This window comes from Mauremys reevesii, linkage group 13 (assembly GCF_016161935.1).
Source record: "Mauremys reevesii isolate NIE-2019 linkage group 13, ASM1616193v1, whole genome shotgun sequence".
Lineage (NCBI taxonomy): Eukaryota > Metazoa > Chordata > Testudines > Geoemydidae > Mauremys > Mauremys reevesii.
In genome coordinates, this window is record NC_052635.1 from 45,445,289 (window position 1) to 45,459,742 (window position 14,454).

Sequence of the window (14,454 nt, forward strand, 5' to 3'; positions counted from 1 at the left end):
AAAATTTTAGACAGATTAACTTTAGTATGCCACCGGTAAAAAAAATTCAAGGTTAAGTTAGGAAAATTTCCAGAAAAATAACCCTCCTTGCCACTTAATGTCACAAAAAAAATCACAGAAGCCTTTTTTTACGGCTGGATCCTCAGTTAACAGTAGATTCTATTAACAGATCTGAAAAACTGCAGAATCCTGCATACAAGGAAAATGGTTTATTTTTATAATTCTGTTCCTTTGTTTTTATTAAGAAGCTAAGATCCATCCATTCCTGTGGCTTAGTTTCTGGTTTAAATCCTGTTTGGCATCAGAACTGTAAGTGTCAGAAAATAGGTGGAGGCAGAAGGAAACAATCTTAAGAAGCCACAACTCAGTACATCTGGACTGCTTTGCATTACTGAACTTGCACTCAAGTCAAAGAATCAGAACAGGTTTCTACAGTGAGTTCAGAAACTACAAGAAAATAGCTGGTTTCAGAGTAGCAGCCGTGTTAGTCTGTATCCGCAAAAAGAACAGGAGTACTTGTAGCACCTTAAAGACTAACAAATTTATTTTAGCATGAGCTTTCGTGAGCTGCAGCTCACTTCTTCGGATACACAGAAAATAGCTGTAGCTCTCACTTCCTGTTTTGTTTCAGGTGCAAGTTATAGACTGACGTTTAAAGAGGTCAGCTTCATTATTTGCCCATTTGCATTTGAGTGTAAATTTGCAAACCCGCAGTATCTTAAAAGCTTTTAGATCCAAAGCCATTGCCTATAATGGGAAGGAACATTAAAAGGAACCCCATGTCCTCATAATTTGTGGAAAACCATTTTCCTTGTAACTCTGATGTCAGGAAAACTCTGACAAAGGTGCTAACTGCTGCAGCAAAACCAGAAGGGAGAACATGAAATAAAGCATATTGTTAAAGTCTACAAAGTTAGTAGTTACTTTTATTCTTAAGCAGTGGAATGATGGACTTAGATTCCAGAGGAGAGACTAACATTACACCATTGCTGAAGGCTAAAACATTTAGTGTCCCTTAAGCTTTCTTATAGCAAATGGAATTACCACTTGTCTCTTACTTCTCACAGATATGGAGGCACAGTCTAAACAGAAATGGCAGCGCCATTTTACCTTGGCAAGCTCAGATCTTAACTCCTCTTCCTCAGCATCAGTCAGCCCCTCAGGTGCAGAGGTCCTTGCACTAGCAGTATTATCCACAGGTACGTCTGTCATGGTATCTGACAACAGACCTTTGTTGGGAGAGTTAAGGTTGATATCTGTCACAGACAAGAAGCAGAATGTGGAAAAAATAAGCCGCTAGCAAGCAAAGCATGTTATGCAAGCAGATGTGCTGCTACACAGTACATACAGAGGGAGTCCCGGGGAGAAAAAAGAGGAAGAGAAAGTTCACATCTAATAAAAGATGTAGTATCTTTCAGAAGTATCGGAAGAAAAATTTACTAGTCAAAAATATTTTAACAGCTCCTTGGCCTAAAGTAACATAACCACTGAGCACATGCACTGCTAATATACGAGGCAAGGTAAACAAGGTGCATCTCTCTACACAGGAGTGATAAGATCTGGATCGGAAGTTAACTATAAACTGGGCAATCCATCAGAACCTATAACACATCAGAGAGAGAGACTGTCCTGCAGGGATCATCTGTGCCAGTACCTTCCCTGAACTAGCTTGAAGTGTATCTCTCGTATACAGAACGTGTATAAGGGAAGCCAAAAATTCAGCTTCCATTTAATTAACAAGTGTCATGACCTCAACTACTAGTTTAGTGAATTACATGCGCTGTGCTGCAGATGATACCGCTAGCATTGCAGAAGCAAGAAAGCTCTGAAGTCATTCCAGCAAGTGTGTGCTAGAGCAGCATGGCATCTACAGATTGACAGAATGAAACCATAATTACTACAAAGAATGGAGTCAGATGCCCTCATTCCTATAATTGCAAATACATTTGTTTACAGCCTCATCCTCCATTTCTCATTCTATTAAAAATAGGCGTGGCTCCAGTTCCAGATGAGTTTTCAAATATACGAGAAATCGTAGAAGTCAAGACATTTCCTCTTCCAAACAGAGAGTTCAACTGATTCTTCCGATCTAGTATCTTCTAGATAGTATCTCTTGGGTTTCTGCCTAATGCCAGATAACATAAGCAGGGTACTATCAGACACATCCTCACTCAGCCCTGCACAGGGATGGGCTTCCCCAGAGAGGCCTTCTCCACCTATCATTGCTGCCCAGAGCGGGGGCGCCTCTCCAGAGAGACCACGACGGTGGCTGCAAGTTTACCAGCGCAGCGGGCTGCGGGCAGAGCAGCCCTCAGAAGCGCCCGCGCTAGCAGCAGGAGCTTCCGGCCCTTCCTCACTCAGCGCCCCCCAGACGGCAGGAAGGGAGCCAGGCCAGGCCTCAGCCGCCAGCGCCCAGGCACCCTGACCCGGGCAGAGGGCGGCAGCAGGGCACCTGCCCCCCACCGAGACACCCGGCCCAGCCTCTACAATCCTGAGAGCAGGCGCCGCCTCAGCTCAGCCAGGGGCGACACAGCCGGGCCCCCCCGTCCCTACAGCACCCGGCCGGGCCGCCCCACCCGGGGCAGGACGGAGCTGGGCCCCCGCCGGCTCCTCCAGAGCCCGCGAGCCCCTTGGCACCCACCCACCGCAGCGACAGCTCGGACCCAACGGCCTCCCCTCCCCTCAGGGCACGGCCGCCCCGGCGCAGTACCCTGGCTCGCGCTCTCCATCTCGGGCCCGGACCCGCGGAGCGGCTGCAGAAGGGGACCTGCGCCGCCGCCGACACCCAGCACGCAACCCGCCGCGCGACCCCTCACCCGCCCGCTTCCGGGGAGGCGCGGGCAGAACGCGTCAGCCGCTACGCCACGTCCCCGGACCGGAAACAGCCTCTTAGTGGGTGGGGCCACGAAAGGGGTGACTTTGGGCGGGGTACGAAACAAGGAGTCGGGTTACGTCATGGGTAGGGGGCGGGGTCAGAAGGAACCCGATGACGTCAGGACGAGGGGGACGTGAACAAAGCTTTAGCGTGTTAGTTGGCGGGGGGGGTATGATGGCCCCGCCTGATGGGGACTTGGGGGGGCTGAGGGGATAATGGGAACGTGAGGGCAGGGAATGGGGGGCTGAGAGGGGGCTGGGAACTTGGGGGGCCAGGGACTGGGGGCGGGGCTGAGGTAGGGTGACCAGATGTCCAAAATTTATAGGGACCGTTCCGAATTTTGAGTCTTTTTCTTATATAGGCTCCTATTACCCCCCCCATCCCTTGTCCCGATTTTTCACATTTGCTGCCTGGTCACCCTAGGCTGAGGGGATAATGAGAACTTGAGGGCAGAGAATTGGGGGCTGGGAACTTGGGGGTCTGGATGGGCTAGGGGTTGTTGGGAACTTGGAGGGTCTGAGTGGGCTAGGGGATGCTGGGAACTTGGGGGGGTCTGGATGGGCTAGGGTAGGGGTAGGCAACCTATGGCACAGGTTCACAAAGGTTCGAAGGTGGCACACAAGCTTATTTTCAGTCACTTTGACTGCCTGGGTCCTGGCCACTGGTCTGGGGGGCTCTGCATTTTAATTTAATTTTAAATGAAGCTTTTTAAACATTTTAAAAGCCTTATTTACTTTACATAGAACAGTAGTTTAGTTATATATTATAGACTTATAGAAAGAGACCTTCTAAAAATGTTAACATGTATTACTGGCACGCGAAACCTTAAATTAGAGTGAATAAATGAAGATTTGGCACACCACTTCTGAAAGGTTGCCGATCCCTGGGCTAGGGGTTTTTGGGAACTTGGGGGGGTCTGGATGGGCTAGGGGATGCTGGGAACTTGGGGGGTCTGGATGGGCTACGGGTTGTTGGGGACTTGGAGCAAAGGATGCTTATGCTCCTGTGCCACGCAAGCGGCTATTTTGTGGCTGTGTTGGTTCCCACATGGGGATACCTCTGGATAGTTGACATAACCTGGAGAGCTTCTTGATTCCTTGTGGGAATACTGTGCACATCTGTAGCATTCTTCAGCCTCTGCAGGCCCTGGCTTTCCTGCTAGTAGACCCATTAACTTGTCCCACAGTGCCCTCGAGTTGGGCTCCAGCCCTGCATGAGCTGCCCCCTTCTGCAGCTGAGTAGGCCACATTGAACCAGAACAGTATGGCACTACAAGCCCCACTACAGAGCTGAATAGGGGCAGCAGTGGATGGGGAATCAGCACAACTCTTGGGTTCTGTTCCTAGCTCTGCATGATCTTTGGCAAGTCTCTTCACCTCTGCAGACCAAATTCAGCCCACTAAAGTCACATACACTATAGCTGAATCTAGCCGTCTCTGCCTCCGTTTCTCCATCTCCAGAATAGTGCTAATGCTTCTGTACCTCAGCTATAAAGCTTAACTCAGATACATTATGCTGACAAGTGCCTAGAGGCAAAATATAAACATGTTCTGCTGGCTTGCAACCTGATCAGTAGCCATGTAGTACTTCCCTGGGACATCTGTTTCAGGTTTCCAGTGTAAGGGTAGTGCCATCAGAAATACAGTCAGCTTTCGGTGAGGCTGCAGCTTGTCAGGGTGGTATAGGGAGAGGGGAATCGATAACTCCCATTATATGCTGTCTTTGTAATTATGCCAATTTCCCAGATTATGAAACAAACCTAACAGCAACAACCCTATAACACAGTTGGGACCCCTAACCTGTCAGTTTGCTATTCTATAGCACCAAACTAGCACTAATTATGAAAAACACCCTATCAAAGAAGTTTGAGATGGAAGAGAGACATTATGCCATTTAGTTCTTCCTCTGGGCAGTACAAGATAGTTCCAGTCAATAGATTATTTAGTCCTTTGTCCAGGCTAGACATACAATGTCTAAAGAACTGGGACTTCCACTTCATCTTCTGAATAAGGAGGTACCCCATAGGGCAACATATACATTCATTAAAGATGATACAATAATAAAAAAAATTCTCTTCCCAAATCCATTAAACCTTGTTTTTATGCCCAGTGTGTAATTTTCTTTGCATTTTTAGGAGATACATTTCATCCAGAAAGCCCATTCATCCACCCCTCCAGCCAGGTCTGGCTGAGAATTGGGAGGCGGAGAATAAAGGGCAAAGCAACAAGAACTGGCCACGGCTGTTTTTTCAGCCTCTTCTAATTCTTGCTTGCTATGTCCTTGTTTGAAGGGAAGGTGGCAGCAGCAGCACGAGAATCCTCTCTGCCCACAGCAGCCAGGACAAGTGCTATTTATGTTATTTTTATTATTATTCCACCCCAGTTGTGACCTAGGCATGAGCCAAAGCGATGATGTGGTTCCGTTTAAAAAATCCCCACCATATCCTTCGTCACTGGAAATACCCCCTTCTTCCACCACCCGAAAAAGAGTTTGAAAATCCATTTGACTCTGATCCATATTTCCTTCTCTGTTTTCAAAGGGCCCCCTCGCACCAGGTTAGTCATTGCTTAACTACTGTAAGCCATCTCTTCCTCTGTAATACCCCTTCCAATCCCTCAGACAGAGACAAACACCTACAAGATCTCTACCAAGTGTTCTTAAAACTACAGTACCCATCTGTACTACAACTTAAAACTACAGTACAGTGAAAAAACAGATTGACAGAGCCAGAAGAGTACCCAGAAGTCACCTACTACAGGACAGGCCCAACAAAGAAAATAACATGACGCCACTAGCTGTCACCTTCAGCCCCCAACTAAAACCTCTCCAGCGCATCATCAAAGATTTACAACCTATCCTGAAGGACGATCTCTCACTCCCACAGATCTTGGGAGACAGACCAGTCCTCGCTTACAGACAGCCCCCAACCTGAAGCAAATACTCACCAGTAACCACACACCACAGTACAAAAACACTAACCCAGGAACCTATCCTTGCAACAAAGCCCATTGCCAACTCTGTCCACATATCTATTCAAGTGACACCATCACTGGACCTAATCACATCAGCCATGCCATCAGGGGCTCGTTCACCTGCACATCTACTAATGTGATATATGCCATCATGTGCCAGCAATGCCTCTTTGCCATGTACATTGGCCAAACCGAACAGTCTCTAAGCAAAAGAATAAATGGACACAAATCTGACATCAGGAATCATAACACTCAAAAACCAGTAGGAGAACACTTCAACCTCTCTGGCCACTCAGACCTGAAGGTGGCAATTTTGCAACAGAAAGACTTCAAAAACAGACTCCAAGAGAAACTGCTGAGCTTGAATTGATTTTAAAATTAGATACCATTAACTCTGGCTTGAATAGAGACTGGGAATGGCTGAGTCATTACACTACTTGAATCTTTTTCCATATGATAACTATCCTTACACCTCTCCTCAACTGTCTGTAATTGACCATCTTGATTATCACTACAAAAGTTTTTTCCTGCTGATAACAGGTCATCTTAATTAATTAGCCTCAGAGCTGGTATGGCATCTTCTCTGTATGTATATATATACTCTTATATGTTCCATTCTATGCATCCAATGAAGTGGGCTGTAGCCCACGAAAGCTTATGCTCAAATAAATTTGTTAGTCTCTAAGGTGCCACAAGTAGTCCTGTTTTCTTCACAAAGGAGTCATACCCCAGCACAGCAGAAAATAGCAAAGCTCTCTTCATCTAGGACTTCACTTGCCACAAGGAGAACCCACATCTGGCTGTCAGCTTCACATCTTGTGCCTTCATTACAGCCTTTATGCAGGACCACAAAGGTCATTTCAAGACAACTCTGCTGTTAGCAACCATATGGCTTCCATACCATGTGACCTCAAGGAGACAAACTTCTTTTCTGCCAAGGGGAATTCTACATTTCCTTCCAAAAGGGAATGAACTCTCAGGAGGGCTCATTAATACACAATGAAACATTTCCAGTCTCCTGCGCATTAGTCGCCAGAGGATTTAGAACTCCCATAGTGATCAGGACCTCCCTAAGAAATGCAGATCCCTTTGCTAACCCTCCATGTCTTAAGGACACACAAACATCCAACAAGAGAAAAAAATCTCTCTGAAAAATGAGGGGTTTGCTCTATGTTTGTTTGTGCATTTGTGTGTAACGTGCAGAGACTCTATATGTAGGAAATACCCCAGTTATCGAGAAGCAGAGCACAGAATATATAGCAACATGCTCTTCTGTATCATACCAAGAGGCCACTGCCAGGTCAGACATTTAGGTTTTGTTAAAAAGAATGGCTTTATTAATAATAAATGATAATAATACTTAGGGCTAGTCTACACTTACCTGCCGGGTCGACGCGGTGAGTTCGACTTCTCGGAGTTCGAACTATCGCGTCTAATCTAGACGCGATAGTTCGAACTCCCCGCGCGCTCCGGTCGACTCCGGTACTCCACCACTGCAAACGGCGGTGGTGGAGTCGACCTTGGAGCCGCGGACTTCGATCCCGCGGCGTCTGGACGGGTAAGTAGTTCGAACTAGGGTACTTCGAGTTCAGCTACGCTATTCACGTAGCTGAACTTGCGTACCCTAGCTCGACCCCCGCCCTTAGTGTAGACCTGCCCTTAGAGAACTTTCCTGCTGAGCATTTCAGTACTCTTCACAAACATTAAAGGGGCATCATTGCCGTGAAAATCCCACTTCTATCTAAAAATACTCTATTCTGGTTAGAAGTAACGCCACTTTGCTGATAACTGAAAGAAGTTAGCAGGAAAAGAACACTCTTCTCTATTTTCACCGTGTTCCCTTTATGCTGTTGGCAGCACTAGGCTGCAAACCTGCAACCCTGCATATGTTTAACTTCGATTTCCATAGGATTGCTCACCAGCTTAAATTTGAATATGTGCCTAAATGTTTGCAGGATCAGTGCCTCAGTCAGTTTCCACTTTGCTGAAAAGAGCCTGATAACAGTCAAAAGATGATCAGGAAAAGCCTAGTCAGTTGCATTTTTCTTTATTTTGCAGTTTGGTTTGTTGAAATATCTAGTCAGTTGTAGTTTTGTTTTTAGTCAGTTTCACTTTCTGATTTTCTGCCATTAGTCTATTTTCATTGCCCAAGATAAGGCACATGTAAAAAGGCAAACAAATAGAAAAGGTGGAAAGTGTATTCGTTCTCCAAAATTATTTCCAATAGTAACACATGCAAGACTACAGTATGGTGCAGTGGAGTATAAAAGTTTTCTCAGGATGAGTTTGTAATAACCCCGTTATTCACAAGAGGTCATAGAGATCATAGATTATTAGGGTTGGAAGGGACCTCAGGAGATCATCTAGTCTAACTCCCTGCTCAAAGCAGGACCAATCCCCAGATCCCTAAGTGGCCCACTCAAGGATTGAACTCACAACCCTGGGTTTAGCAGGTTAATGCTCAAAGGTTACCAAGAATTTATGAAGGTCATCCCAAATGCGTGCCCAAAAACTCCATTATCCTGTACATGCCAGATAGTTTGCAGAAAACTTTTTTTTTAAATGTTTTAGGGAGCTTAACATTTTGTATTGGGACTATTTTTTGCATCCCTCCATCGATGTAGGTATGTGCCTGAGTTAGTATGGTCCAAATTTTAAAACAGCCCAGCACCCAAAAGCTCCCAATGAAAACAATGGGAGGGGGCCATTGAGTGCTGAGCCCTATTGAAAATCTGGCCACTTTATTGAGGTGCCGAGTCAGGAACTGAGCTCTTTTGAAAATCTGGCCACATGAACACACATGTACAAGGCTCAGGAGGAGCCATAAAGCATCCTACCATAGCCTCAGATAGCTTTGCTGTACATAAATATATGACTTTAAAGTCCAATATCTCCAGACCTTCCAGAGGAGGAGCAAGAGCTGTGTGTCCCCCATTGGGAAGCTGGGACTCTCTCCCAACGGTATAAAGCTTCTGTTTCCAGTTTTGCTGGATCTCAAGACATTGGGCCTTAAATGGTGCTGGTGCTGCACTAATTAGTCCGTGTTCTGCCCCACTAAATGGTGAAATTTTGAGGGAGGGAAGGTACAACTCCACATCTAGGGGGAGGAAGAAACCATTTCTGTGCCAGGCTGATTTTTTGTATTTGAAATGTTGTCTGCCCGAAGCTGCCAGATGGGCTGGAAATGAATTTGCGGGCAGAGTGCAGGGGACCCAACCAAGTTGTCTGGTAACTACAGTGTATCCCGTGGCTTTGCTGTCTGGCTCACCTCCGCAGTTGGGGTGGATATTGATATTGATAGCTAGAGCTGTAACCACATAACCTGACAGGGTCCCTTTAAAGCTGGTTCCTAAGAGCAGAGTTTACTCCAGCAGCGCCCAGGATGCAGGGCAGCGAGTGCTGTGCAGTGTGCGTGCCTCCCCTTTGGGATCTGTTCATCTCTAAACTTCCAGACAGCCCTTTGCAGAAGCATTTAGCTCACTCTCGCCACCACAGACCAGCTCGCTACATACCGTCCCGGAGTTCCCTTTTTACTGCTGTGGCATTTGTCATCTGTGTGGGTTTGTCGTCTTTTCTGTTATTCAACAGCAAACTGTGACATTTGCATCAGGCCTGGACCCTGTTGTCTTTCAGTTCCCTGTGCATGGGGCCATGAGCAGAGCATGTATAATTGATAGATTTATTCCTACGCCCCCACAGGAGCGGCGTGTACTCTCCCTTTCCACACATCTAATCCCCGACACACACATGCACACACAGTGCTTCCCAACCGTGCAGTGCGCTACAAGAGCAGCTGGGAATGAAGAGAGGGAGAAGGGGGGGGAGGCAAGCCTTGAAGGGCAAAGGGAACGTCCCATTGCTTTCTGAGAGGCAGGTGGAATCTAGCCCACGTCCCATGGGCCTGCTACATGTCTAGAGAAAGCAGGGGGCACCGCGGGGCAGCACACCTTATGCCAGCCCTGCTCAGCCAGAGTCTAGCCACAAAACTTCCTTCTTCATCAGATGTGAGACCTGTTTGTTTTCTAGCTGCACTAGCTGCAGCAAATGAAACCCACAGCCCTAGGAGTACATGTGCGCTGCTGCTGCTGCTGCTGCTGCTTCTGCCACCTGCTGCCCAGCTCTGAAATCAGAAGCCAGTGTTTGCCCAGGGCTCAGGCTCCTGTGGGCACCAGCTGCTTCCGGAACATGGGACAGACCCAGAATCTATTCCAGGTGGGCACAAACCTTTCCAGTCTGTCATTTCTTGGCATCTGTTCTGCGCTCAGACAGACTCCCTCTAGTCGGTTGAGTCCCTTGGAATCAGAAATGAATTGGGCTCAGTGCCCCTCTAAAAGAAAACCCTGATCTAGATTTCACTGCCCACTTGCCGCTCTCCCCCCCGCCCTTCCCCCTCTGCTGCAAAGGGCGAGGGCCTGATAAGGGGCCTGTAAAGCCATCCTGGCCTGCACTCATAAAAGCAAATAGAGCAAGTTGTGTCGGCTGATAGGGCCGTAGCACTGTTGCCTAGCACTGCACATTTCCGAAGCATCTAACAATTAACTCGACATCTCTAAAACACCAGCATGAGGTGGGGGAGCAAGTATTATTATCCCCACCTGGGATGGGGAAACTGAGGCACACAGTGGTGGATGGCCATATCTTCTCACTAGCGCACAGTCCAGGGGAAGGGGTTGCATGCTGGGGAGATCAGAATTTCCCCATCAAGGCAGCAGAGCCACCCCCCAGCCACCACTAAGGCGTCTGTCCCTTTCCCCCGGGGATGGTTTGGCTGGGAGATCTGCACAGTTCATGTTTGCTGCATTCTGGACCTGCTGCAGTCCCTGTTTGGGCCACAGGACTTCGCCCTAAGTAATGTGCCCAGCACTAGGAGCGGAACTCAGCAGTCCTTGCCACCAAGGCCTGCTGTGCCCAATCCTCTGTCCCCTGCAGACTTCCCCGCACCCTGCCCTCCAGCCAGGAACCCCAAATGCCCTCTCCAACCCAAGTCACACTCTCTTTACCCTGCCTTCCACTGGTGCTTCCCTTCTGCTCCACCCACGGGTCTCTAGTGTCCCTGCCCTCTTCCATCCAAAGCCCCGGTCTCTCGGACACTTACCACGTCTGCTGCTCCTGGTGGGGGCGAGCAACTGCAGCTGCCTGCTACTGCCCAGTGGGGGCAGGGGCGTGATTCCCCACATGAGTAGCTCTTGCTCCCCCAGAACAGGCAGCAAGATGGGTTGGTGGGTTCCAAGGAGCTGCCCGCCGCCTGTACCCACTCGCTGGCTGCAGCACGAGATTCCTGCAGTGAGGGCAAAGATGTGGCAGGCTGCTCTCGGTCCACCCTGCTCTCCCCTCTGGCAACCCAGCTGCCTCTATCCCACTGGCTCCCGTTGGGGGCCAGCCAACCCCCATGGAGACTCACCATGCCCTTTGTGACAGCAGCAGCTCCTATAAGGTGCCTCCTATACTCACCCCCTCCCTCAGGCCCTGCAGAGGCTGCCAGGGTGTGGGTCGTGCCTGGGGTGTCCCATCAGTTATGTCTAGCAATACTGAGCAGTTTTACATGAACGTGACTTTTGATATCACCCCATCTGGTGATAAAAAGCTAAATCCTCCCTCCACCTCCCTGAGACCCTCATCCCATTCCTTAGAGAGCCCCAGTTCTCCCCATCTCTCCCCAGAGAGATCATCCACTCCTCTCCCTACAGAGATTCTCTAATCCCCCTAGATCAGCGCTCTTGCTCCTCTCTCCGAGAGCCCTGTGCTGAGCACTGAAACTCACCCCACACATCAAGGCTTTAAAACTTGCCACCCTCCACCACCCGCAAACACCTCCCACTGTCCCACACCAATGCTGCAGGAGCCGTTAAGCGAATGACAGGCCCTAGTGTGAGGACAAACTCGTCTCTTTCCCATCTATAGTAAATGTTGACTGGTGCTTCAAATGCAATGTGACAATTAGCTGCGAAATATTCCAACCACGATGGGCGTCCCATACGGCGTAGACCTCTCACACCTTGTGATCTATGTCTAAGCGCCAGAGCTGGTCCGCCTGCAGTGTCTGTTGACTCACCCAATGAGATTGCAGTATGCAAATGAGAAGGCGGGGAGAAGAAGAAAGGCGGGGTGATGATGTATCTCTGCTGTCCCACTCCCAGGAGCCCACATGCCCACTGGGAGAAGGGACGAGCAGGGGAATGGCAGATGGACGACAGAGTGGGTGGGGTAATTCACCACTGCTGTCCCAGTCCCACTACTAAGCACAGTGATGTCACAATCCCACCTCTCAGGTCTATGAGTCACAGCTCCATGCTCAACAATGCCCTGCCGCAGGGCAGCAGCTGAGAGGGCGGGAGGTGGACAAGGTGGGTAGGTGGACGGGGTGAAAAACCAGTCAGCTTCTCCTCCCTGGCCTGTGACACGTTCCTAGAGACCCGCTACTACAGTATTTGCTAATCATTTTCCATGTCGTGTAATCTTTGACCCACTTTATTTTGCATCCACCCACTCCCCCCTGGGTGAAATAAAGCCCCTCGAAGCCTGCAGAGCTTGTCACTTCACCTTTACTGGGCGCTCAGCTGGGAATGATTGGAAATGCACACAATGAGCATATTGAAGAGGGAAACCCGGCTTGTTAAATCCTGGCCTCTGCCTTTCTCTCTCCTGGGACAATCTCCCCACCACTCCCCAGCTACAGCTTCCAGGGCATCTGGAACTCATTGGGCAGTAAGAGAGACCAGTGTGTGGCCTCCACATTCTTCATGTGCTTCCTGGCCAGAAACAAGGCCAGCTGCTGCCTTCTCCTGGGGGTCACATCCTTCCCGACCCTCCAGGGGAAGCTGTCTTCACCTCCAAGACAGGATTTGTAGCCTTGCAACTTGCTGACACACCAGTCATCATCCACCTCGAAGCGTCTGCAGACGGCCTCTTCCTGCCTCGGGTTGGAGGCTCGCAGCCAGTGACGGATGGCCGCCTCCCCTTCCCAGGATATGACCTCGGGGTAGCGGTACTTCAGCAGCTGCAGGAGCAGCTCATTGCCTCTGTTGGACCTGATGTCAGCGAGCTGGTCCGCGGCGCTGATGCGGGTGGTGGTGACTTCATCCTCAGTCCTCCGGATCAGCAGCACCGGCCCTGGGTAGCTGCAGAGCTGCTCGGCCACATTGAGGTTGAAATGCTGCCGCACCGTCTGGACCACCAGCTTGTTCCAGCTCTTGGGCATGACCTTTAGGGCCAGGGGGAGCAGGTCGTCGAAGGTGGCGTCCAGCACTAGGGCCCCCAGCTCCGGGTAGGTCTTGGCGGCCCAGGTGGCTGTGTAGCCCCCCAGGGACCAGCCATAGAGGATGATGTCTTGCACCTGGAAACCCAGGCGGCAGATGGCATACTGGATCACCACGTCCACAGCGTTGGCGTCATTCTGTGGGAAGGGCAGGCCCGTGCTCCCAGCATAGCCAGGGTGGTTCCACCCCAGGGCCGAGTAGCCAGCCTCCAGTGGGGTGGAGAAACACCCCACTTCATAGAAACCAACATTCCCCTCGCAGCAGATCACCAGCTGCTTCCCTCGCTGTTCCTCCTCCATCCCTGAGCTCTTTCTCCTGTCCACAAACATGGTGTCGATCTCGTTCCCATCACGAGCCACCAGCTTGGCCCGCTTCCCGTGAAACTCCTCCAGCAGGCGAGCCTGCCCCTTCACCAGTAAAGGCAGCAGGGCTTTCTGCATGAGGTACAGGGAGCCTGGGTAAAGCAGCCACCGGCCTAAGGAGTGAGCCACCATATAACAGACCAGCTGGCCAGGCCACTGCTTCATCTTGCGGAGATAGTTACACTGGGTGGTCCTAGGCCCTCTGTGCAGAGCTGATTTCAGCAGACCCTCTCTGGCTGTGGTCTGGGATGCAGCCCGGTGGCCAGGGCTGCTATCCTTGCCGCCTGCCTCATCCCATCGGAAGTCCACAGGCCAGCTCCTGAACTCAAAGTTGTAACTGGCCATCAAATATGTTTTAAACACGTGGCCAAGAGCTTTAGTGAAGCATATAATGCACATGGGGGAGCTGAGGACCTTGTTCATGCAAGAAGGAAATAGAAAGGGCACAAGGAGAGGCACCTCAAGAAAGCTAGAAATCACAGGACAAGTTGCTGCCGAGGGCCTCCATTGGAGAGGTTCCCCAGCAGATGTCAGCGGCAGCTTCAGGTTAATTAGCTGGGTTACAACCCTTCCGCCATGATGTGCCCCTTTAAGCTGATGTAAGCCCAGCAATGTCCCTGAAAAATGCACAGGGCACTTCCTCCATGGTCTACACAGGCCAGGTAATCAAGGCAGCGTCATAATGAGTGGGGTCAGTCTCCATTATGAGCAAGCACTTCACTGAGTGCTAGGGTCAGCTAGCAACAGGCAAACCAGGGTGCAATTTTCACTGTCCACCACTAGATGTCTTCTAAAGGAACTACCGTGTGGGGTGTGGATACACGAGAGTTACTATACAGGAGATTATCTATCTATCTATCTATCCCTATACACCCCCTTTATCTATCTATCTATCTATCTATCTATCTATCTATCCCTATACACCCCCTTTATCTATCTATCTATCCCTATACACCCCCTTTATCTATCTATCCCTAATCTATCCCTAT

The 14,454-nt window shown here is 49.6% G+C and overlaps 2 protein-coding genes across 16 annotated transcripts in view; both read right to left on the bottom strand.

Moving 5' to 3' along the window:
* The window catches only part of TPD52L2 (TPD52 like 2), a 33,086-nt gene extending 21,008 nt beyond the window's left edge, over positions 1–12,078 (bottom strand). For 3 of the 15 annotated variants that reach the window (XM_039498481.1, XM_039498476.1, XM_039498471.1), the window contains exons 1-2: positions 2,711–2,859; positions 1,111–1,256 (exon numbers count right to left, since the gene is read on the bottom strand). In XM_039498481.1, coding sequence (XP_039354415.1) covers positions 1,111–1,256; positions 2,711–2,729 — 165 coding nt within the window. In that variant the 5' untranslated portion in view covers positions 2,730–2,859. Of the gene's footprint in view, positions 1–1,110; positions 1,257–1,944; positions 2,080–2,153; positions 2,252–2,641; positions 2,670–2,710; positions 2,906–10,942; positions 11,221–11,899 lie in introns of those variants that run through there. The other 12 variants (XM_039498466.1, XM_039498480.1, XM_039498477.1 and 9 more) reach the window with 12 other exon arrangements.
* A 293-nt stretch (positions 12,079–12,371) lies between these two features.
* Positions 12,372–14,135, bottom strand: ABHD16B (abhydrolase domain containing 16B). The gene has a single exon (XM_039498465.1). It carries the CDS (start codon positions 13,886–13,888, stop codon positions 12,518–12,520), a length of 1,371 nt encoding a protein of 456 aa, XP_039354399.1. The 5' UTR covers positions 13,889–14,135; the 3' UTR covers positions 12,372–12,517.
* Between the last annotated feature and the right edge of the window lie 319 nt (positions 14,136–14,454).

Coding starts and splice junctions, on each gene's coding strand:
- ABHD16B (XM_039498465.1), bottom strand. CDS start 13,888: ATGAACAAGGTCCTCAGCTCCCCCATGTGCATTATATGCTTCACTAAA.